The sequence below is a fragment of the Coloeus monedula genome, assembly GCF_965178545.1.
Source record: "Coloeus monedula genome assembly, chromosome: 6".
Taxonomy (NCBI): domain Eukaryota; kingdom Metazoa; phylum Chordata; class Aves; order Passeriformes; family Corvidae; genus Coloeus; species Coloeus monedula.
In genome coordinates, this window is record NC_138786.1 from 24,840,794 (window position 1) to 24,866,905 (window position 26,112).

At 37.2% G+C, this 26,112-nt stretch overlaps 2 protein-coding genes across 6 annotated transcripts in view; one reads left to right on the forward strand and one right to left on the reverse strand.

Annotated features, from left to right (window-relative positions):
- MYBPC3 (myosin binding protein C3) overlaps positions 1 to 4,191 on the forward strand; it is a gene marked incomplete at both ends in the record, with an annotated part of 59,285 nt that extends 55,094 nt beyond the window's left edge. Inside the window, 3 exons of the mRNA XM_082283452.1 lie at positions 587 to 746; positions 1,315 to 1,451; positions 3,952 to 4,191. Of these exons, the coding sequence (XP_082139578.1) occupies positions 587 to 746; positions 1,315 to 1,451; positions 3,952 to 4,191 (537 nt within the window). The remainder of the gene's footprint in view (positions 1 to 586; positions 747 to 1,314; positions 1,452 to 3,951) is intronic.
- Positions 4,192 to 15,661: 11,470 nt separating this feature from the next.
- The window catches only part of MADD (MAP kinase activating death domain), a 72,222-nt gene continuing 61,771 nt past the window's right edge, over positions 15,662 to 26,112 (reverse strand). For all 5 annotated transcript variants that reach the window (XM_082283498.1, XM_082283496.1, XM_082283497.1 and 2 more), the window contains 3 exons: positions 23,466 to 23,535; positions 18,476 to 18,522; positions 15,662 to 17,017 (listed from right to left, as the gene is read on the reverse strand). In XM_082283498.1, the coding sequence (XP_082139624.1) occupies positions 16,910 to 17,017; positions 18,476 to 18,522; positions 23,466 to 23,535 (225 nt within the window). In that variant the 3' untranslated portion in view covers positions 15,662 to 16,909. The remainder of the gene's footprint in view (positions 17,018 to 18,475; positions 18,523 to 23,465; positions 23,536 to 26,112) is intronic.

The following is a 26,112-nucleotide window of genomic DNA, read 5'->3' on the forward strand; positions in this document are numbered from 1 at the left end:
AGGATAGAACTGCATTAAATGCTCAATAGAAAATGGAAGAGAGATCAAGCATGTGCAGTCTCTGGTGGTGACTGCATAGACAGCTCTACTTAGAAGGTAGAATTATACTTTTTATTTGGAATTACATTTTTCATAAATGCGGCAAAAAATTGAAGGGGAGGGAGGAAGAGCTAGACCCGAAGTGAGATGCTGGGCATACCAGGGTATATACTGGGAGAGGTACGTATGCCAGTCAAGCCAAAAAATGTCTTTCTCATGGAAGACCCCATTAAGTAGTCATGTTCTGAGTACATAACTCATACCAGATTCCCCAGATATGGGTATGGCTAAAATATGGTAGAGGCTTGGGGGACATTTTTCCTCAAAATGCAAGTATTCATACATCTATCACACCGCCAGAATATAAAAGTAAGAAAATAAATCAGCTGATCTTCACAGGAAGCAACATAATATGCATTTCACAGGTTAGTGTTAAATACCTGTCTGCCTGTCTTTTCCTTGTAGCAAAAAGAATCTCTCCATCCCAAAACTAGCACCATGTCTGACCTCTCATAACATCTCTCTAAACAGTATAGTCTTGTTACAGGAATGGTATACTGTTTTTGATCACTATCGTCGCACAAACTGTATAGTGTCAGACCTGATCATGGGAAATGAGTATTTTTTTCGAATCTTCAGTGAAAATTTGTGTGGATTGAGTGAAACTGCTGCAACCACCAAAAATCCCGCCCATATCCAAAAAACAGGTAACATATTCTTCAAAACAAAGATCACAAAAGCCACTAAGTACCAGAAGTAATACACTGGCAAATGGAAAATACAGTCTTACCAGCAGCACCACTAAAGATATTTTCATTATTTAGTAACTAGCACTTATAAAGACTTTGAGCATCAAGAGCCCTTATCTAGGCAGATCTCCTGTACTAATACAAATATCAGTTAAAAATATTTAATCATACAGTCTTCCTAAACTATATTATCTTAAGAAAATAATACAACTGGGGGATTATATTTATATTTTGGGGTTAAAAGTTGAAGATGTCTGTGGTGAAGACTTTCCCTGCACACGTATGGCTATCATATTTTTAACAGAAGCTGAAAACCCGTGATTACCAGGACCTTTCACCTTAACTAACACATTAAACATGAGACATGTTTTAGAATAAAATGTATTTAAAGACTTGTTATATCACACATACCAAAAGCTTTGAAGCTTCTTTAAATCATACAGGCAAAATAAATGACAAATAGATTGTACACAAGTCAGCAGAACTGACAACACAGTTCTTACTATTTTGTTTCTTTGAATTGCAGGCACCATTTACAAACCCCCCAGTTACAAGGCACACGACTTCTCCGAAGCTCCTAAATTCACCCACCCCTTGGTGAACCGCTCTGTGATTGCGGGATACAACACCACGCTCAGCTGTGCTGTCAGAGGAATCCCCAAGGTACCCATCACAACTGTCACTGAGATTGCTGCAACAAGCCACGGGCTGCCCTAGAATTCCTGTCAGTTCTGCGTGGCTGAGTGTGGCATGGCTGTACCAAGGAGAAGCAGAGGGCTCCCAGCCATGTCCCACCTCGCTCACACCTGAGGCTGCGGCAGAGAGGGGGGCGAGTGTTCGGGTGGGTCTGTGCAGAACCGGGGGGGGCAACATGGTGAAGGAGACAGAGGGAAGGGCAGTCACTGCTTGTGGTGACACCACACCACTGGAAATGTACCACATCTGCATAAAAACGACTCACTGGAGAAGGTAAACAACAACGAAATGATCTCACAATCTATACTTTGCTCTCTTCAGACTTTGAAGAAAACAGCAGCTAAATGTCATATACTGTTCCATTAACCAAATTATACACAGGAACAGCGGGTTTTCTGTTACACCAATGCATCCACATAAGTTTTTGAGAGTCTGAGCTATTTTGCAAAACTAACTAGAATAAGGTCTGGTCTCATGTGAATTTTTTTTGTGGGGTGTTGTTGGTTTGTTTTTTTAATCTTGCAGGAATATTTTCTCATTCTAAATATATTTATTAAAGTATCATCAAAGACTACATAAAGATGTACTATTTTGTTAATCAGGAACAAGCTGTTAAAACTGTATCAGCTAGGAGCTAAATTTAGACTTCTCAGAAAAGGGAAATAAGATTTTTGTCTGCAGTGAAGGAATTTACCATATTATGACATAACTTGTTATAAATTTAAATCAGTACAATCCCTTCACCTCTGGTTGCTTATTTTCAGCATCTTTCACTACCTCATATCTGTGCAAGGATCTGATTGCTACAGAGCAAAACATGTAACAATCACTCGGAGTCCAAATTAAAAAACAAAAATAATTTGCTGAAGTTCATTGGATGAAGAAGGAGCTCCAGACAATACTCAAAAATAAAAAGGAAGCATATCCATGTAAACAGCTTCAAAAGAACAAGAACATTACAGAAGAAACACCAGCAACTGTAGGCAAAATCCTCCAGTAGCTGCCTCAGCTTAGAAATGACAGCGTTAGTGACAATATTCCCTCTTGGTTAACTGACATTTTTGTGCATCTGCATCCACTTCATTTGGTTTCCATGGTTTAATGAAGATTCTTAAAAACCTTCTCCGTTTTACAGCTATTACTGTACAGTAGTGGCAGGCTTTGGAATGTAGGCGTTCTAGCTTGTCCTTCCACATTAGCCTGAAGGATACAAGCAGTCCTCAGCCTTCAGGACACCAAATACTCTTAAAGCACCTTTTCCAGATATCTTTTTGTACTTCCATTGCCCAAATTAACCTTGATAAAATGTTTCCATACTTACTGCAGTACTCTTCCAAAGGTCTCATTCATAGAGAGTAGCTTATGTGAATGGAGGTTTCCAATTCTGAGTAACTGTAGATTCTCAAGCACACCTCAGGATGATCTCTATGGCATGGTAAAGTTATCACTTCAGGCAGAGACAGTACTCATGCCCTGCCAGTAATGAAGTATAATAAGAGACATACACCCAAACAGATAAAGGGGCTATAGAGAGACAAGGAAAAAATGTTAAGGCAGGAAAAATTCCAGCTGAGATCTGCCAAGAAAATTAAGCATGGCAAGTGGGATGCACTGGATTGATATATCACAGGTCAAAGACCAAAGTGATTCAGTAGGTTTGAATGCACTCTATAAAACCAGTGCAGTAGTTTTGAGGTTTATGGATGAAGAAACAGAAGACATTAATTCTGAAAGAAAAGCAGATAAATGCAAAGCTTGGTCTTCTATTCTTTAAAAACTGTTTCTTCACTGTATGTACCAATGAGCTTGAAATAACAAAAGCAGTTTGCTTTATATCAGAGTTTTCATTTTCAAAATTTCATTTATAAAAATTAAAGGCACATTTTCAAGTACTGGAAACAAAACATAAAAGCTTGAACTGGTATAGAAGCAACAACTTCATTCCACAGCAGAAGCCAACAGGAACTTCATTTTTAAATTCCTGAAGTTTCTAAAGATAACTAGAGGGTTTGGAAAATCCTTTCCTGGACCAAACTTTGGCATCCCAGTTTGGCCACCCAGCATCTGTAGACTTTTATGACACTTCTGTTCTAATGAGCTGTGAAGCTTAATTCTCCAAGATACTTGTAGCATTCAAATACATTTTAATAAGCACAACTAAATAACTCCTAAATGAATGACTTTGTAGACAGTTAATAGGGTTGGGTTTTAAAATTGCAATAAAACAGGACACAAACCTACATTTTCTATATGCTATTTGTGAGTTAATGGAAATATTGAACTTTTGAATTATTGGTTTCATGAATTTGTACTGAATGAGATGTTGTTGAAAAACTATTAACCCTGCTTTGTAAATAGCCCTAATAATACTATTTAGCCTTTAGTGGCTACATTAAAGCTGCAAGATCAAGTGTAAATCTTCCATTTTCTACCTTCTATTTAAAAAATCTTCTTTTTTGTTCTGCAGCCAAAGATATTCTGGTTCAAAAACAAAATGGATCTCTCTGGGGATGCCAAATACCGCATGTTCAGTAAGCAGGGGGTGTTGACCCTGGAGATCCGGAAACCCACTCCCTTTGACGGTGGCATTTACACCTGTAAAGCTGTGAATGAGTGTGGTGAAGATGAAATAGAGTGCAGACTGGATGTCAGAGGTAATCAGATTAATCCTATGGACAACCCTAACACTGCAATGAAGAGAGAGTAACGGGTAGTTAAAAAAAAATAAAATCATTGTTCCCCTTCATCTAACCCTGACTTTTTGGGTGGTATATAAAAAGTTTGTTACTTACGTGCACCAGCAAGATTTTTTTTTCATTCTGAAGCATTATGATAGAATTAGGTTACTTGCTAGGTAATACAGGTCTGGTGGTGTACAATTATTGCACTTCTGACTTTATATTCCTAGAGCAGATACTCAGCAGTGGAAGGGGGAGGTCTTTCTACAAACACTGCATTGAGGATGACTTTATTAGACTTTGTGCTTATTCCATAACTGAAAGTTTTAAATCAAGTCAGTGGCTATTAGATATATGTAAAAGGTAGTGCATCACAAACATTTTTTGAGCACTGACAAATTATTTCGTTAGTCAAAAGGACCAGGAACAAAAGTCACATGTTTATTACACAATAAAAAAAAAATCAAATATTAAATATTTTTGGTAAAGCTGCCAATAAAGTATCTATTTCTCAATACAAATGTATGTAGCACTACTTTCAGTGCTCAAACCCAGCAAAAGCTGCAAAAGTGACCTACATAGCAGTAATTGATGGAAATCCATTTTCAGCACAGCAAGCCTGAAGGTATTTCTACACAGTACTGAGCTGAATGTTTGACTCAGTGCTAAATCAGGAATGTGCATCCAGTGCACCTTGCAGTGCTGGGTACCAGTATCTTCAGGGCTCAAAGATTAAATTTATCATCGTCTGAAACTTGCTTTAGGAACATTAAATCTTCTTAGAATCATCAGATAAAAGCAACTACTAGAGAGCATCCATATTTCACCTTCAGTACCAAGTCTCAATTTAAAATTAGCATTCTTTAATGTCTGATAATATCTTCAATTTTTTTTTCATTCTCCAGCACCTCAGTAAAACGCTGAGTCACAGTTTATCTGCAAGTCAAGGTAAGAAGCAAAATAATTCAGCTGAACAAAGGAGCAATGACTGTTTGAGTAGATATATGAATAAAGAATCATTAGATATTCATGGTAGAGACTTTTTAGAATGTTTATGCAGTTGGTGGGGGTATGTGTATTTGTTTTGATTTCTGTTTGTTTTTTCAGTAGTCAGTATTTCATGGGTCTCCACCTCTAATACACTGTGCCAGTGTAAAAATCTGTAAGAATAACAGAATACTTTGTTGTCATTTTTTCTTAACTCGCTACAAGCACTCCCTCTAAGAGACTGTTATTTATTAAAGTAGGCCTAACTAATATCAATAATCTTGCTTCAACAAAGAAAGCATAGTTAAAATTGAAATGCATCTAGAAGTGTAATGTTCATTTTAGACTTTAAAAGAATGAAGTAGTATAATAGCAATCAGGTAATGTATTTGACAATAAATCCTTCTCCCTATTCTCTGTCTCAGCATTAGAATGGAACTGGAAAAGAAGAAAAGTGAAGAAATTAATGAAACATAATTTCTGCTCATTTAGGAGTCCTGCTCATCTTAGAAGTCACTTAATACATATGTACAAGGAGGCAGCAGTGTCTTGTAATGTCCTGCTTACTCGGTGTGTTTTCAGACAATATTTCCTCTTTTCATGTATCTGTTGTAGCTATATTGCCCTTGTTTCCACATGAGGAAATTGAAAGAAATAATATACTTTTCCCCCATTACATATATAAAATATGTATTTTAAAAAAATAGTAAAATTATGTAAAAATGGAAAAACCCCAGTCCTTTCCTAATGTCTGAAACAAGCATAAATTCTCCAACTCTACTGTTCACTCCATTTTCTCTTTGTAGAACTCTGACATTCTTCATAAGAAACAAGTAGCTCAGAATAATGAAGCAGTAAGATATTATTTACAGTGTTTAATCATTATATTCATCTCTGTACAACAGAATGTAACTTTCATTCCTACTGTTTTTACTGTCAGTGAGTGCTTGAAATATCCACTGCTTGATATTTCTGGTTGAAATATCCGAGCAGAACTGTGTCCAAAACACACCATTTGGGAACCACTGGCTACAGCTACTGTTCTGCTTTTTATAGAAAATAATTTCCTTGATAATCACTCACTACTTGTTGTCTAGGTTTTAAAAAGACACCAGCATAGAATTTCAGTTATTAGATGGTTTTTGCTACCAGTCAGAGACATCACACGAATCCACAAGGATAATTTTGCACGTCAGATGAAACAGTGAAAATTCTAGCAAGGAAGATTATTTGCACGTAAATAAAAAATTTTAAAGCAAAAGCTTGGAATGAATGTAATAAACTTACTGTCATAACTCTCACTGAAGGTTTGTGAAAGGCTATGAGTGATATGTAAGCATTTTTGCAGAAGATTTTGTCTAAGCAAATGCCACAATAGCATTTCTAGCTCCTCACTTAAAAGTCTGAAGAGTATTTGGGGTAGTTTTTTTCCAGACCCGTGATAGCTGATAGTTTCTGGCTGGAAAGTACTTTTTAATGATCACAGTACAAGAGACAGGGGGAAGATGATATTAATCCAGGCAGCACTGGCTTTTGGAAGAATCTACACAAAGGAACTGAAGTAATACTCCTCCCCTGCCCGCAACATGCCACTTGGGATGGCAAAGCATGTCTGACACAGCGTGTTAGTTGTATTAAACTAGCAAAGACATCTTCATAATAAAAGCACTGATGGGCATGAAATGTTTACTTTGATTTTTTCATTATGATATCAGAACAAAAAAGGATACCCTCTAAAACCAAAGCCAACTTATTCCAGGTTAACACTTGTCTGTTGCACATTATTATTACTCAACAAATAAATAAAATTTAAAAAGGAAAATATGCAGCCAGGTTTGCATTGTTTTGTGCTTACATTTTCTGAGCAACGCTATTATTTTAAAAATAAGGCACATACCACAAATAAAAGACAGAGATGACCCCTATTCTAAAGAACCTATGACCAGAATGCAGTGGACCAAGAGGACCATCCCAGCATCTGTGGGACAATGTGTATTGCAAAGCAGTGACTGAATTGCAATAGTTGGAGTCTCATTCCTTAGGGCCTTCTAAGAATGCCGCACTAGAAAAACACAAACTAGTTTTAACTTTCAAAATTTCCAATGACAATGAGCCAAATGCAAATCCAAAGCATTACAAAAAAGAAGCACTAACTCTACTTAGGTTTCTAAAAAGTCTTCATAAAAATATGAATTCTGAATTCCAAATGCTAACCACTCCTCACACTGAAAAGATGAAAAGGGGGAAAGTGCACCTGCAAAGTCTCAATTTCCTGTAATTATTTCTAGAAAGGTGTTTATAAAATGGTAGGTGTTTACTGATGTTTTGCCAGCATGTAATATTGTCATTTATCTGTTCCATGGCTGACACAGATCCTAAAAGTAGAGTCACTAATCACATTAATTCCATGCTGGTAACAAATAAATGATTAAGTGAATAACCTTCGTCCCAATCTGATTAAAACCACATACACTGAGTAGCTTCTCCCAAACCTAACTGCTTAAGAACAACAAAGTATCTCCCAATTTTTCCCCATCACATCTGAAAAGACTACTTGATGAAAGTTTATGCTATCATTTCCTGGGTGAGATCTCCTCTGATGTAAAATCAGATGGCCTTATCTCTAAATGTCATGGCAAATATTCTTACCTTGCAGTCATTTAATCATGTTAGAAGTGTGCAAGGTAAATTCAATAGTAAAAGAAAAAGTTAACATAGGTCAAAAAGTTTAAAAATTCCTACATAGCAGCATTCTCTTTCAGCACATTAAGTGCCTTTCACAGCTGACAGCAATTCCTTTCAAAAACAGCAGTCTGGCTGAAGTCCTGCCAGTAGTTTTCCCCACCAAGAGAAGAAAAATCTGTTAGTGTTCAAGTAAAAGGACCCTTCCACGTGAAAAGTATATGTAACTTAGATAAACATAACCTCTTCAGGCTGATTATTTCTATCCAGTTGGATGTGGAACTGACTGTAACTTTTGATGCTTCCACAATTTCAATTTAAATCCTACCAATTCAGGCTGCTGGCTGCCTGTTCAGTGTACATGCCTTTCCTTCAGACTGTGAACTATATACCAGATGGAAATACTTGGATGATTTGAATTAACATGCATAAGACTCATCTGAAGAACCAGGGTGTTGCAGAGCATTACTAAAGCCCAGTGCTTCACTTGAGCTAAGAAATATCAACTCTAAAATATTATGACAAGAAAAAGCACTTCCAGTACTCCTACTAGCCCAGTTCTCTCAGGGTGGCATTACCTGCCAAACCAACCCTCTGCTGACACTTCAGCCTAGGACAGCACACATTTCACACCACAGCATCAATTCTTTTGTTTCGTTCGGGTTTTCAGCACTGTCGTGTAAATACTCTAAGTAAACACTATTTACTTGCTCCTGGCAGTGAGAAGCTTCATGTAATACTCTTCATAAAAGCCACCAGCTAGAATTAAACTGTCAAATGCAAACAAACCTTATCTGAGCACCTTGTTTCCATGAGATTGCCTTAGTCCTCAAATGCTGACCATTATTCTGTGAGCAAATAACGATAGCAAAATGAGTTAATGGTTGACCATTACTTCTTAAAATAAAAATGAAAAGAGCCAAAGAGCTGCATCCTGCTGCAGCACCAGCTCCCCCTTCAGTGCCAGGAGCTTCCCCACCCACTCGTCAGCTCTTGGTTTGAGAGATTATTGCTCAGGCCTGTAAGGCCTGAAGAAAATCTCTCCAAATTGTGGTGTGAGCATAGTGGATTAAGGTAAAACTGCTGGGTTTCCTCCTTTTCCTCTTCAGCAAGCTTACACAGAAGCTGTCAAAGGCTGTGTAGGAGTTAACTGATGGTCCCCCATGGAGATGATTATTTTTTCCTATTAACAAATAAGAAGTGGATCGGTTGAAGTTAAGAAGGAAATTACAGTTATGTCCACACAGAAGCCATGACAGTGACTGCTTGGCAGAGCTTCTCAGGTTGCAGCCTGCTCTGTATTCTGCTATCATAGATCCGTGACTATTACTTTAAAATTAGCAGGCATATCTGAGGTAACAGCTGCAGAATAAAAATGACTGTTGTTCCTTTCCTGAGCCTTAGTTTTCTGACTGGTTAATAAAAATGTCAGGAGTATTTCGTTCCCAAGTCACTGTAAATCCAAGTACATGCTCTAGTACTAAAGCTACTCTTGCAGAAAGGCTGCCAACTCCTAATATATTTTTATACCATCCACATTGTAGGTGAATATTTGTGTGTCCAAGGAAGGGTAACCTGTGCAATAAGAAGTTATGTTTCCATTAATGTATGTTGTCACCAATTAGGTACTAAAGCATTTTATTTAGCTATCCCAGTTATGGTTAATTTCACCACTCAATGCTTGTAACTGACAGTGTGCTAGCAGTTATGCAGATAGAAATATTCTAAAATGAAAGAGTTCTAAATTTTCACACATTCACATATTTGCTAATAAACCATTGCTTGGAAGATCATTCTACTGTTAGGCAGAAACGAATGTAAAGCAGAGAAAACTACTTGCATTCAGCAGGAGCATGTTTGGAAAAATCTTGCCTCCCTTTAGTAGCTTCTGAATTCTGAGCCTTTTGTTTTGGTTTAGATGATCATGTCAGTCAATGCATGACCTGATTTTAGCACAAGCTGATGATACAGATGATGACCTAGGTGATCTAGATGACCTTCAAAGATCCCTTCCAACCCAAACAGTTCTATGATTCTATTATTCTTAAGCAGCTTTGCTGCCTAAGTTACAATACTTACGTGATATAATGGGGTGAAATGCAAATTAAAGTGATTGAGTTCAAATTGTCCCAATAGAAGGCTTATGAAAAGTGCCTCACCTGTCTTGAGATTATCTTCCTCTTTCTCTCTGTAACAGTGAACACTTATCTTTACCAACCTTTTCAGATTTTTCTAGGCTTATTATATCAAATTATATATAAAAATTCAGTTCTACTCATTGAAAATTACAGTGAGAGGTCAAGAGGTTCCTATATATTATTTTTAAAAAAGTTTCAATGCAGGGCATGCCAGACATTTAAAGATAGCCTCAGTACATCTCACCTGTAGGTTTTATTCCTTATAAGCAAGGATTATTGTTCTAGCTATTTCAAGAGAGATCTACAATTGAGCAGAATGAATTAAAACACAAGAAAATATTAGTTGGAAGAACTTTTTCCTTCATTTAATCATACAATGGCCATTCAAATGAGAGCAGCAAGAGAAAAGACTTTTCTGGAAATCAGAAAAGTCATTTATGTTGCTTTGAGCACAGAATTACTTTGAAACAAAATCTTTGTATGTCTTTAGGAGAGAAGTTTGTCACTAACATGTTGTCTCGAAGCAGGTTTATAACTACAAGCTGTTCCTGTCTCCTTACAAACAAATTTTATAGGAACAGTCTGCTGAGATCAAAAATAGCCCCACTGATACCTTTCAAGCGCTTCCCAAGAAGAGAACTCTATTTTAGGGAAACAAAAGCTGTCATAGAGATATCCTTTACTTGTCATTGGGCAGGGTCCCCACAGCAGTCTGCATAAGCAACACATCTTAAACAGCCTGAACTGGTGAGAGTTTAAAAGAAACAGATAACGACAGCCTCACTTACTAGGTCCAGATATGGAAAAAATAGTCAAGCATCTGCTTTCTGTGCCAGACAGAAATGTTGGCAATAAACAGCCCTGAAAGCACAGATATCTGTCATAGTTATGAATACATTTCAGGTATAATTGTGTATTAGGACAGCTGTACCAAAGACAAATAATCTAAAAAAGTGACCAATCTAAAATACATAAAGTATCAGTGGACATGACAATGTGAAATAAAAAGAAGTGGTAAATGTGCTCCCTTTTTCCTCTTAACACTGGATAATAGTCGGAACATGATTTTGTGCTCTTTATAATTTACTTAGCAAACATAAACAATATCATACATAGTTTCCACTGTTTTGCTTGGAAGTATAAATTGTGGGACCCAAATACATGAACCCAGATTGTGGATGAATACAATTTAACCTTCAGTAAGGCTGCATTTCCTTGGTATCTGTTGTAATGCTAATAATGCTTATAATTGCCCCAGTAATCCAGATCTGTTCCAGGAAATTATGATCACAAAAAGACTAAGTATCAATATAACTCTCAAATACGCTTTTGTTGTTATTTACTTACAGTTTTCATATACCAGGAAAAAAATGGCCAAAAAATCCAAGCTTCTCTTCTGCTTTGTAGGTTAGTTCATTGTATATGCTGCCTGAAAAGAAAACCCCAAGTACAGTAGATTTTGATCATAGGAAAGTCCTCAAAAATTTCTGCCTGAAAATGGGACTTGTTCTTCCTCACTGATATAAGGGAGATAACAGGATTGTGTATTTACAAAGTATGGTATTTGCTTTTATCATTTCTGTTTCCTACAGTACTGAAATACTTTAAAAATTTATTAAATTTGTTAGGTTACAAATCTGGTTTAGACAAATTTATTTATTTTTAACATCAGATTAAATAGTTGAACCATTTCTAACAAGGAGTGTAGGGAAGAGCTGCTGCTGGGAGCTATCACAGAACAGCAGCACTAAGACAGGAAACCTTTTCCCTTCCCTCTGTAGCACTCTTCCAGCACTCTACCAAAAATAACTTGATTTAAATGCAAGGGGAGGAAACGTGGAGTAAGGCTGAGAATGAGAGAAGATGACAGAGCACTTGGTAAGAACAGGAGAGAGGAATGAGAGACTGTGACAGGAAGCTGGAAAGGAGAAGAGACTGGTTGAGCAGGTGCAGGGAAGAGCCTAAGTCTGAGCTGCTTGGGCAAAGAGGCTGGGAGATGATGATGGTCATGGAGGCAAGAAGAATGTATGAAAAATCCTACAGAGGGAAACAGATGGAGATGATCTGACGGGAAACTGAGGTGCAGAGCTGAGCCTGACTGGCTGAAGAGAGGATAGGCCAAGGATGTGTGAGGAAAGGGTGAAGAATCCAAGCAGGGCAACTTGTAAAAGAGGAGAGTGCTTTGAGAGCCGGAGCCCTATGGATAGACTGGTAATCACTGGGGTTAATAAGAGAAACTGAAAAGGCAAAAATGAGTGGAAAGAATGAAAATACAGAACCAGAGTTTTCATATACTCGAAGGAAGAAACTATTTAGAGTTTTACTGGTGTTTTTCCTGCCACTGTTTGTTCCTTTTTATATAGAGCTACTTTGGGAGATGAAGATTTCTATTTCTATGTAGGTTCCTAAACCACGTTTATCACTATAGTAACTGTTGCAAATAGAAGCAGGACTGCTTGCCCTTGGCTGACATATATACGTTTCTTTGTTGGACTGAGGCTTTAAAACAAAATCAATCAATGCTAGAATAACTATGGTGCAGAAGTTTCAAAACACTGTACACCTGTAAACAGAAAGTTAACTTAGGATTTTACTAACCTTGGTATAAACACTGAGCTCATTTTTACCATATCTGAGTACAGTACCTGCTGAAAGAGGTCCTCTCTAAACCTGGCATGTACTCAACTGCACTCAAACCTCCCTTGTCACCAACATCAATTTAAACCTTCAGACACAGTGCTGGAAGGAGGGGTCCCATACCCACTATTACTTCAAACTTCATCACATTTCTACTATTTTAGTGAAACAGCCACACTGGGAATGGCTGTGGAATCTCAAAGCTGTTGCTCACACTGAACATCTCCCAAGGGCATCACAGGTTAGGGCGCTGTCCGAAGCCTTAACCATCAGCACTGGCAAAATCACCACTCAGCTGCCTGGGAATGTCCTGCCCTTGTGACAAGCAGATGCCTCTGGCTGAATTGTGACTTCTGGAACAGCAAGCAGCTTTTTGGCACTGCCTTTTGTATGGCAAGGTGCTTTACACAAAGCTGGTGCTTCTCGGTCCCAATTCCCACTTCTGGAGCTCAGAGATGTTTCATTTCATGAACACATGCCTTGTCTAAGAGCAATGACTTGGAGTTTGTAAATACCACTGGACACAGAGTCAAGCAGAAACCATTTCTCTCCCAGAAGATCTTGCCTCAGAGGCAACATCATCTGACTTTCATCCCTCTGGCAATCAAGGGGAACCGGGATGTAAATACTGCTCTTGGTGAGAAGCTTGGCTTCTATTTTCTGCCCAATTCTGAATTCAGTGGTAACAGGAGCCTATGCCTGACACTGGGGCAAGCAGCTGATTTCTTCCCATTGCAGACAACTGCATCCTTATTAGAAACACACTCTGTGAGCCAAAAGCCCTCTTCTGGCATAAGCAGCATCATTCTAGAAATACCTTCAATATTTTTGCAACATAAAGATTCCTAAGGCTTATAATCACAGCCAATTTTCCCATCCACTTTGATTACTAAGCTAGAACTTTAGTTGGAATTACAGTTCTTAATGACTTATATTTACTAGCAATTCAGCTTTTAAATACCCAGATGAATATTTCATCTTACTCTGCTATCCTGAAAGTGTTAAAATAGGAGGGTAGGGGTTATCTGAAGTTAGGAATCAGGGTGTAGGAAATTTGTACAACAATTTTCTTAAAGTAATGAACTCTTTCCTTCAACAGACCTTCAAAAAGCTTTTTTCAGATGTATCTTTAACAAATATGACTTAGTAAGTACCAGTGTTGTGACACTCACTGATGCTTAAACTTATAACCTTTAAAATGTGGACCCACTCATATTAGAAGTGGACACTGCATTCACAAATAAAACAAGGGCATTTTTGGAACATCACAATGAAGATCTGATAACCAAAATAGAGATAAATTAGTAACTTAGGTTCCACTTTGAAAACTGCCAGGAAGACTACTCACGAATTCCAGTATTTGCAGAGAACACTTAAAGTCATCATTTTGAAAACCAACTTCCACAAACAAGCAGAAAAAGAAACCTGTTCAGCCATAAGGAAGTTATAAGGCAAGTTTATGTTCTCGGTCACATTTGTGTAAGTGCCTTAGAAATAACACAAGAGTTAAAACAAAAAGGTTGCAATTTTGCAATCAAAAACTAAGACACAGGCTCCTCCTAGTGGTAAAAACGCAGGAATTATTCTTTCTCTGTTAAAAAACTTCTAGCACTATTTATAGTTACCAATTAGTCTCAGTTAGCTTTCCATTTGGTTCTGGAAGTTTTAGAGGCCTCTAAGTTCTTAACTGTTGCCAAGGAACTGTTACCTAAATATCAAAATGAGTGGGACATAACTAAAAACATTTGCAAATCACTGCAACTATTTCTTTCCTCCAAAATAAAGTTTATCTACCTCTTAGTGCTTTGGAATGATGGAGTGGAAAGGATGGAAGACTGTATTCCAAAAGACTTACGCTTTTGTACCAATTTGAAATCCAACTTGCATTTGCATTTGTTATCCAGAGAGCAGTACTCAGCATTTAGTGGTGGAAACCCTGCACAGCATACCTTGGGCTCAGATGAATATGCTACACCCCCAATATCAAGTATGAGAAAGATTTTATATACTTTAAAAATGTCTTCAATTTTGAAGCCAAGTCAGTTGCTCTCACCTAAAGAGCAGAAGCCCAGTGTCAATGCAGTTGCTGAGCTTGTTACTAATTCATCCCAGCCATGGAACAGCAAGCACTATATTTAGCCACACTTGTTCTTCAAAACAAATTCCATCAAAAGGGACAGAGGGCCATTGTTATTATCAGGTCCTTTAAAAGTCTTATTCTGCAATGAAGTTTCTCATCAGCCTAAAACAAATAGCAGCTTATGTAACTTAAAAAGGAGCTGTACATAGTAAATGATGTTGTGCATTTAACAATCTTCTCCCTATAATTTTGTTTGATTATGTTAACAGGCCTACTAACATAATAACACTTCAAATTGTCTACCTGAGTGGGACACAGCACTGCATGAATTGAACCTTTATTGTAGACCAAAGTCCTTTCAGTCGTAACTGTACTTGAAATACAGTAGTATGCAGAAAACTGCAACTGCTAAAAATTCAGATATTGCTATAAGAAAATTTATGGTCTCAGAAGATTAAGGAAAGAAAAATAATTCAAACCAGGCTAATTTCATTATTTGCCAATTTCAGTTTTGCTTTTATGCCACAAAAGGATGAAAAATCCTTTACATGCCACTTCTACTTGCAAGCATGCAAAAAAATTTTCCATATTTCAGATGTGTCTGTTCTCCCTGTTCATGCTTTTTGAACCCTTTTGTTTTAAAGACAAATGACACAGATGTTGTGTTAGAAGGAAAAAAAACCCCAAATTATTTAAAACTGCTTATGTCGAAAGAAATTTAGATTGTGAATTTAGAGTCTTCTCTCTTCCCCTATTTCATGTACGTGCATGATGTATTCTGTATGTAATTACATTTGTTTTACAATAACACATAATAGAAAAGCACAGGAGGATGAAAACTAGTTGCTGGTTGAATGACATTTTATTTTCACTTTCAGAGAGCTGTACAGTTTCTATAAATAGATGTGATACTGTAATATTTACATCATCCTCACCCATACTAGTATATTCCATTTAAAATGGTAGATACCCTGACCAAGCCAAAACAGGGTTACTCCTGGGTGCATTTAGTCAGAATTCTATGTCAAAACATACAATACATCAGTTTGTATCAGAGCAATTTCTCCTGGTATTTTACATGTAACATTATTTTCTCTAGACAGTCTCACCTTCCAGCATCGCAAGAGCTTTCCAGACAAGTGCACTACAGTTCAAGAATGAAAATAGGATGCAAAAAAACCCATTCATATCCAGCCTATTTAAAATAAGGAATGTGATGGATAGTTTTAACTATGTGAGTTTCATTATACATGAACACAGTATTTTCAGGATCCCTTCATATACAGGTACAAATTGAAAAAAAAATAAAAAGCAATAGCTTAAAAAATTTGGAGACAGCAAAATCCTCTGGGCTTCTGAACATGTTCTGCAGATTTCTGTACTGTGCTTCTGCCAATAATGTTTCCAAGTTTTATACTGCCTTATTCATTTTCTAATCCCTGTGATTCACTGCTGTAGAGAGTGCTTATTTGCATCTGTTAACTACTGCTGGGGTAGCTACAAACACTACCTAAACTCCCATTTGAAAATCCACACAACCCATGAAGTGTTGAGGTTTTTCACACTATACTACCTTCAAAGTTTCTCTCTCCACTTCTTTTCCCACTTGGGAAGGAGTCATCTCCATAGATGGACCAATTAAATAACCAAACTTCAACTGTCACATGATACTTTTAGACTATGACAGCTAAATTGTTCATCTCTACCAAAAGGGACTGTAGAACTATGTGACAAGAACTCCGTGTTGGTAATTAAAAATAAACAACACAGAAGGAAAACAACAAAAACACAACATTGAAACAACATACAGGACCAGACTGCTTCCACTGTGCACATACCAGAGAATCTGAAAGCAGAAGCCTGCAGTTGTAAAGTGATTAAATTGTAACAAGTATCACTAGAACAGAAAACAACCGAACTCAAGCTGGTAGTCATCTTAACAAAAAGGAATTCCAAAGGAATGTCCAGAGTAAGTCACTCAAAGCTAGATGCAGATGCTCAAAACCATCTGATTAAAAGCTCATTTTAAAACTCCATTAAGGATGAATTCAGAAGGAGACTGAACAGGGAAGGCTTAGGTTTTTCTATGGGGAAAGACTTGCAGGGTCATACATAAATAGTCACGTTCTCATAAAAGACAGAAAGTGAGCTCCAGTAACTGCAGTAAAACTGGGAGTACTGCATATCAGTGTGCCAAAGGGTAGATATCTCCAAATATCATGATCAACTGGAAACTGGTCGAGGTGGTTTGCTTTTGTTTTCTGCCTCTTTTCCACGAATTGCAGCCACATAAGAGAAGAGACACAGCACGGAGTAGCAGATCTCATGAGCCTACAAGAATTTAGAAAAAGAGATACTGAAATTCAGATTAAGTGTTTTACAAAATCGACTGTACATTTGTATTTTCCTGCATGTCTTCCTTCATGGGACAACTACTCTGGCTAGAAACAGAATCAGGAAAATGTGTCCCCTACCACCTTTCTAAGATGGATAGAGAAGAGCCATATGAGAAACTAAAAATTTCCTTTGGGATAAAAGCATTAGTTGCTTAACAGTATGATTTAATAATTTTTAAGAATAGAATTTTTCTATGCTAAGATAGGAAGTTAGCCAGCTGGCGTTAGAAGAACCATTCTGCATATTTGCTTTTGGTCTGTTGTATGAAATTACAAGACATTTTCTGGAAGGGGTTGAATGAGTTAACTAAAGACAGGGTTTCACATAGCACTACCAAGTTTTACAATTATTTAACTGATTACTGTGCTATTATTTAACCAAAAATCCTCTTTTACCATGTGACTGGCAGCACAATTCAGTGAAGGTAAGACTTAGACTTAATTAATATAATAGTTCTATTAACAGCTATTCTGTCCTGTAAACTAACAGCTAATTCTTATCCTGTAAACTAACATTTAAAATTTTTGTAAAGGTAGTAAGCATAACAACATGTTTTGCTGTATTACAGTACAAGCTAAAACACGTCCATAAAATATTTTTTTTCCATTAAACTGGCTTCTCTTACTAACAGATACAGCTATTTACTTCTTAAACTACATAAATTCTAAAGCATTTAGCTCTAAAACATTTCCAGCTTCTTCAAATAATTCTGCTCTCTCTTCTCTTGAAGGACTGAGTTTCCATGAAATCACCAAATGTGCACACTACGCTTCAGACATAAAGTGAAGAAATTTCAGTTCTGATGATAATCATTGGTTTCTATTTCTTCCTCATAAATGCACATAAGCCTGATCATGTATGAAAGTGCTAAGTATCATTATCAACTGCTGCTGTTCACAAAAATGTTATAAAAACTGAACATTAAACCACAACAAGAACCCATCTATACAGCAAGAATCAGTACTTTCACTGTTCTCTCACAACTCATTGCTCCTGAGGGAATGGGAATTTTTCGTAAACTGTTAACAATCATTCCTAGGAAGTAGTTTCCCTTTCCATCGGTTCTATGGATTAAGGACTGTGTTCCGCACTGTCTTAAAATTAACAGTTTCACCAGTTCTTACTGTGTTAAAGTTCAATGCCAAATTGGCTACCTTGCATCTTTATCTGTCTTAAAAAAGGAGACAGTGCTTTCTGCACTACGGGGGAGTTCCTCTAATTTCATAGATACAACAATCACTGAGTCTTGTTGTCTCCCCCAAATGAAAACATCATGAAGAGCAGCTGGTGTTTCACTGCAAATCCTTCAGTCTCAATGTAATTCTTTTCTCCACATGAAATTTTAAAGATACATCCTCTAGAGAACCACCAGAGGCATCACAGTTGACTCACCATTGGCGTCTTGTACTTGTGGCTCACCACTTCTTTAGTTTCAGGAACTAAAACCGGACGGGCAAGAGACAAAACAAAAAGTTCAAAAAACGAGAGGCAAATGGGAAAGAAATAGCACAACGTTCCCATGGGAAAGGGAAGGGATGCAGACAGACAGCAGGTGCAGGTACAGGGCACCTCACTATCCCTCACTTCTACATACTTTTACTTCTTTTCATTTACATTATATATATCCTTGGAAGATACTGGTAATGTCATAATAAATTACTCAAGCTGGCAAAAATTTTCACTGCCTCTGTTTGGCACAGCAGATATTTGATGGTTCTTAGAGACTCTGGCTTTTCTCATATTCCTGCTGGACAGTAAAAATAATGAAAAAATACGTTTAATGACAAAATATGCCTAATGTCTACTACAATAAAACATAACCCAAAAATTCCGGAGGAATTTGTCACTGTATGAGTCCCAAAGATTTTACCCTTGAGATGTTTGAATCCTTCTCTGCTGAATAACAGATCTCAAAAGAACTGTTGGACACTGTATAGTAAGCTAGTGAAATCCAGGGGAAAAAAAATAGGAGCTGAGGGAGAAAATTTTCTTAACTGGAAGACTGTTTTCCAGCTCTATTTTAAGTTTCTCAAGATATTCTTTCTCCTGTATAGGATGTGTGTGATGGTATTTATTTGACACTGAAAACATTAATAGTTTTTGAATGATTTGCCTTAAAATAAAATGCTGAGTTCAGTGACACACATTCCTAAAATATCAGGCTGATTGGTTTATGAAAATCTTTATATAAAAAGAGGATTAGGGCACTGATGAAAAAAATCTCTTATCCAGAAAATCTGACCTTGTTCCCTTGCACTGCCTCAAACTGATAGAAAGAAAACTGGCATATAGCTAAAGGAAATTTGTCTTTTATTCTCATTGTGGAATGCATAAAAAAGCAAACTGTAACCATCCCATTTGTGTGCAGTGCATCTGAGCTGCGCCTTTGGCCCGTACTTGGTCTGCAAATGTTGTGAACAGATACCATGGGGAATCACCAGAAGGAAACAAAGACCACACTAGAACATACAACTGGCAAATTTAAAATGTTAAGATCAGGGGAATACCATGACCAGCTCTGAATACTTCCATTCCAGAAGAGCTGGAATTTGCCATGAAATTTCTGTGTCACAACAAAAGAATTTAGAAGCAGCAGTACAGAAATTATGCAAAACCAAATCATTCCAAGTTCATAGAGGTAGGATAAATGTTTTATTACACATAGTACTAGTGACAAGAAAAGAAACAGAGGCAGATGAGTTCAGTATGAAGAACCAGGAAAAGTCCACAACAAAACCTATCCATGCAGATGTCATCTCTTCAACTATGATATGACACAGCTAAACGCTGGAGAGGGAGACGGATCACACTCTTAAGGGGCCAAGAGTAGGCAGTGCAGACTGGGTTTGAGAAAGTTCTCAAAATGTAAACCAGTACCTACTAATTCTTGTAGGTCATGGTATTGTCATTCTTGAAAAAAATCTATTGAGAAGTACAGAATCTGATGGTAAAAAGTAATGTTATATTTTTGTTTTATTTTTCAACTCACTCTCCTTGGAGTTGGCAGTTGCATTAAGGGCTGAGAAACAAGGGAAGTGCACACCCAGGCTGCACTGCCCCAGTGATACCAGAGACTAAAGCTGGGGAGATAAGGAGGTGCACATCCAAGCTACCTTACCCGTTGGCACCAGATGTTCCAAATTAACTCCATGTCACCAGGGGATAAAGGTGGGGGAGTGAGGCTGGTGCACAGCCAAATAGGGTAGGACTTTTACAGCTGTGTAAGTCTCACTGCCCACTGGATAACATACAACTGTTCATATACTCTTCAAAAAGCAGGAAGGGAAAGCTGTAAGGACCTTGTGCCATGAGGGAAGGAGAGAAGGGAAGCTGTAAAGTCCTGTATCATAACTGAGAATAGGAAGAAAGGGAACAGGAGAGCAGCTAGGCAAGAAGGTACTGTCTCTCCACTTCACAGTAAGTTGCCTTGTCTTTACTTAAAATACTCCTTCACAGTCCTTCAAATGCAGAAAATTCTCCTGAGAGGACTGAGTTAGGAAGATTAAGAAGAGTGGGTTTGCATTTACACACACAGAAGTCAAAACACTACCACTGCAGAATACAAAGAAAAAAGAAGAAAGGAAGAAAGAAATTGCCTTCCCACCAAAAAAAAAAAAAAAAAAAAAAAAAAAAAAAAAAAAAAAAATTAAAAAGAAAAAAAAAGCAAAAAAAACCCCACCCCCACCACAACAAGAAAAAAAAACCAAAGAAAAGACCCAAGCCTTCAAAGATTCAAGCCTCAAACTGAGATATTAGCACTTTTCTTCTAACATTAAAAGTTATTCCTGATGCTCTTGAACTGAGTGGATGAAGGGAGTAAATTATTAAGCACCATCCTGCAGCTTTTGGACCTGTAAACAAAAATAAGGTGCTACCACAAAATGAGTTTAGGCGACATCACTTTACCTGCTGGAGAATGAAGGTTTTCATAGCAGCAGCGGTGAAGGGGCCACAAGAAAGTAAAGCACATGTACACAGCAGTAACTCAAATTCCAGAGGGAAGAACCTTACATTTCCTCACTTACTTAAATTTACACTTTCATTTGTGGGACACAATTCCTGAACTTCTGCTTGCATCCTGCTCTGAAACCACAAAGTCCGACTGTGATGCTGCCATCTAAACCCAGCATTAACACAAACAAGCATTTTCCTGCTGTGCTATCACTAATTTGGAGCACTCATGCTTGGTAAAAGCAAAATCTTGCACTGAAGTATTTTCCATCAGACTGGAGTATGCACACTTACCAGACAGTACCTTTCTAAAAGCATCTACTACTTCAGTATGCTCCTACTATAATAAATCTGATGGCAAGGTTCACAATGTTTAACACGGCTAAATAACTTCATTCTTAAGAAGTCCAAGCAAGTTTTTGCTGAATGCCTTTAGTCTACTACTACCAAACATGTTAATTTATCTTAAACAGGACAGATTGTCAGATCTTCTCACCTTTACAATTCAAAAAAACAGCTCTGAGCTAGACTCTAATCTCTGCATAAGAAGAAAAGTTAGCTCATCCTCCTGCAACATCCTCCTTTCTTTTTTCTTTCTCTGTATTAGCTGGATGGACAAATTGTCAATCTCATTTGGTACATCTAAACTGGTTCTTGTCTGTGACCTCTATTTTATGAGAGAGGATATTTTTAACTCAAGTGGTTTAATTTCTCAGTTTTTGCTTGTAGATTTCAACTCCCAGTTTATTTTTAATTACATCTTAAAATTACCCTTTTATAAGTTCCATATGACAATTCTAGCTTTTGCAATAGGCCCTTGATTATGAAGTATTTTGTAAAAAAAAGAAGTACTTTTTCTTACATTTATTACAGACATTACTTAGGGGCTAAATGCTGTGTTACAGAGTGACCAAATTAACTAGAAATAACCAAATCAAACACTGTCTTTCTTCTTATGCAATGTAAACAAACTATTAAAAGAAGTACTTTGCACGAAAACTTAAAAAAAAGATCCAAAATTAATTCCTGATCCAAGTAATTTCTTCTCAGTTAAAGATTTCAGAAGCTGAAGCCATTCTTTAAGCTGATTTTATGACTTCTGAATTCTCGTCTTTGTAAACCCATCAATAATCTTTTACTGACTTAAGAAATTTCTGCAAGTAGTAAAATAAATCACGCCCATCAGCGTGAAAACATGGTATCAAAGGAACATAAATTGAACAGAACTTATGAACATCTAAACTATTAGAAAATTTTCCTGGTTTAAATATACATATCTGATCATTTGAACTACGAACAACATTTTCAAAAAATTGGGAAAAAATTGCTCACACCTTCAAATCTGAAACACCTGTGAGATTTATGGTAGACAACAAGAAAACTGCAACAGTCAGAAGGGTTTTATCACTTAGAACTTTGTGTCACCCAGAGGAGACAATACACTGTCATGGACAAAGACATTAATTTCAGAAATCTCATATTAATGGTCTTCTATAATTTACGGAAGAATCCCTCAGCCAGAACATTCTATCCACAGTACCAAAGAACAATGACAGTCTTGGTAATGGGAGCTGCTGATTCAGATTTTGCTTAATGGCCAAAGTATGTATGCTGATGATATACTATGGCATGTTGTCAATTTTAACTTCCTTTTATATGTTTCATACATACTCCTAAGATCCAAACAAATGTCTCAAAGATGGCTGGAAGAATAAATCTGGGTTTCAAGAGAAGTTATGTGGATCACCCTTGCAGAGAGCTGCATCTGAAGTCACTCATTTTTTTCAGACCCTAGTTAAAAATATTGTGACTGACACTAACACTGAAGAGGAACCTGAAGTTTGCCCAGACTCCGGTGTAGGCAGATATGCAACAGCAGTAACTGACCAAAATAGCACAAACTCTCTGTTCTCTTTAACCTTTACTTTTCCACTCACGCTCTTAAACAAAAATCACAGGATAAATAAAGTACAACCTGACAAAACAGCCTCTGCTCCATTCAACAAAATTTAAAATACACCTAGACCAAAAAGAAAGCTTTGCAATTAACAGTAATTCTTTTTAATGAAAGCATGGTGTGTTGATAAAGATCAACTTTAAAACCTCCCTAAAAAAATGTGGTTTCTCAGATGAAAAAGGAACATACCACAGAAAATTTATACACACATCCACGTCTGGTTTTTGTTTGTTTCAGAAGACTCAGGAAATTTTCTCTGTCTGATAACAAAAAGCACCTAGGTAACAAATCTTAACATGATAAAAATTAATGTGCAAATTTTTATGTAAAGTCACCCATCTCTCAGGCAACTTCTTATATGCAATCTACATTCTCTCCCATCTTCGAAATTGCAGTGCAACTCTGAATCTGAAGACTGGAAATTTGAGTTACTGCCATGTGAGTACAGACCTAATATCAAAATAATGTAATTACCAAATTCCTCCAGGACAAAGACTCCTCGCACAGTATTGCACTTTTTAATGTGATTCAGCTCTATGAAAACCTACAAAAACAGGAGGAAAAGTAACATAAAATTAGTTTGGGGTTTTTTTTAAACCAAAAATCAAAATTAAACAAAAACATCATCACAACAGATACAACCTGAAGTTTTATAGCATACACTACCAGTTCATTTACAGTTTAATATATAATAAAGGGTGAAATAAATATTCAGAAGACAAACTTGCCACAATGCTAGAAATCAACAAAAAACTTAAAAGTGCTAAGAAGCGAAGACAGCAGAAGATGAAGTACCTTCCGCTCCTTGCAGGAGGAGAAAGCATGGAAGAGAAACGAAGGAGTTAGTAACTCTGACATATCCAACATTGCTACCCCTTCAGGCACTCAAATGAGTTATTGCAAAAAGAATACCAACACACCTGAAATACAGCAAAAGAGGGGGACGAGAATAAAGCTGGCTCCCAAATTTGGCACTGTTTGTAGCCTCTGATCCATCCCAGGTAGTTTCTGCCCCTCCATGCATCCTCCTCCAGCACAGAGGGCAGGTAAGGGGCACTATACTTCCCACCCTGATACTGATCCTCCTAACCTATCCAGTAGTCAAACTGAATCCAATGAGGAACCACTAACCTTTCTTCTCCCTGACAGTTCTGCCATGTAAGACTTTACTAGAGTTTATCACATACAATCTTCAGAGTTACTCTTGGAACCATCGCCTTTTAACAGTCAGTACCAGTTTTCTGCTTTAAGCAGGATAGGAGAGTTTGAACTCTTCTCTATGGTTTGCTCACTTCACATACGGCTCTGCCAGCTGAGCAAGTCATTTAGAAAACAAACCTGCCTTAAACTCATGTTTTACATACATGAACCCCAAAAGACAAAAAGCAGTTGAACTACATGATGAGGTTTTTCAGTCCAGAATGTAGATGCCAAGATTTCATGAATGAGTAATTCTCTTTGCATAACGAGTTTGTTTAATATCCAATCTGTTTGAAGATACAAAACAGCTCCTTCTTATGTGCACATCTCCAGAAGGGTCAAAGTCAGTACACAGACATAAGAAGCTGTAGCAAGTGCTATAAGGAATCTAATCCATATTCCAGTTTCTAGTAGACTTGCTTTTCAAGGCAAGAGAAATACAAAGAGTAACATTGCCCTAATATTCAGAGAGTCTATGTCAAACACCTTAGAGAGGTCCTCCTTGTAAAACTGTATTACGATAGTGTGGTTTGATACTTTGAGTGCCTACACATTTATGACACCATGACCTCAGGATCTTTTTTTAAAATGGTACTGGAGAAATTTCACTGTCTCGGAAGGAAGGGAAAGGAAAACTCTGCAACTCCTCTTGAATCCCATGTTAGCAACATCAATGTAGTCATGCATTATATGCTACGCATGAAAGACAAAGGATGTCAACATTAGAAATTGTTGTGGGGTTTTTTTTAAGAGACTTATCTGTATCAAGAGAGATCAGTAAACACACCATACATCTGAGATAAGACGTTGATTTTCAAGTCAAAGGAATTTTATTATTATTTTTACTGGCAGAGAACTAACCAACAGACCTGAGATATCTTTGTTCAACATAAAAAACCAAAACTTCCACTTACTTAACCAAAGATCTTGCTTTCTGCTTATATTCAAGCACTCAAGGGAAAAGAGACTTAATTCCATCTTTTTTTTTGTTTGTCTGTTTTCATTCATGTTCTATATCAGTTTACTTGGTCAAAACCATTTTATTTTTTGAGGTATACTTACAGAATAAACAAGTCAGTAACAGAATACTTTCTGTACTGCACTTGGTTCTGTTTTTCTGCAATCTTTTCTGTGAAAAGTTTTTGCTAGTAGTCTGAAGTACAAAAATTCAGAAACTCAGCAGAAAGGCTCACTGGCCGTTTTATTTGGGAAGAGTCAAACTGCGTAAGAGAATTGACTGCCCCAGGTGCTCAAGATCTGAGTTAATATTATGGAGTGCTGCATTTCCACAAGAGCTATGAGCAAGATGAGAATTTATCAAGTTTGTCACAATTACAATCCATTTTCAGAAGATACGAGTTAAAGGGCAACTTCTTGCTCTATTGTTTAAGGGACAGAGATGCTCTCCTCTCACTCCATCAGAAAACACGCATAAAGGAAATAGCAGTTACTTACCCTAGGGAAACTGTAGTTCCTCAAGACAGAGCATTCAGTGTGGATCCTACTGTAGATGGGCATGTGCCTTATGCATCTTATTAAGCTTCCATCTATTTTTGACACAGATGAATTCATAACGGGCACAGGCTACTGAGTCCCAGTATTACAACAGAGTTTGTAGATGTGAACTCAGAATTATCTGCCAATACCACAGGTACACTTGATTCCTCCCTATCCTAAAGAACATCCTCTGACCTGCTAGGCACAGACAGACTTCAACAATTTTTATTCTTCAACTTATATTTGCTGCAGCGTGGTGAGACAATTTGTGAACACTAAAGACAACTCTCACACGTCAGTAAAAGGTTGTCCCACCATCCATCTGAGACACTTCCTAAGGAATTCACAAGATGGTAAGAAAGTACACACACTGCAAATCAAGAGCCTTCGAAAACAGTTCCCTAACAGCAAGCTTCACACTGAA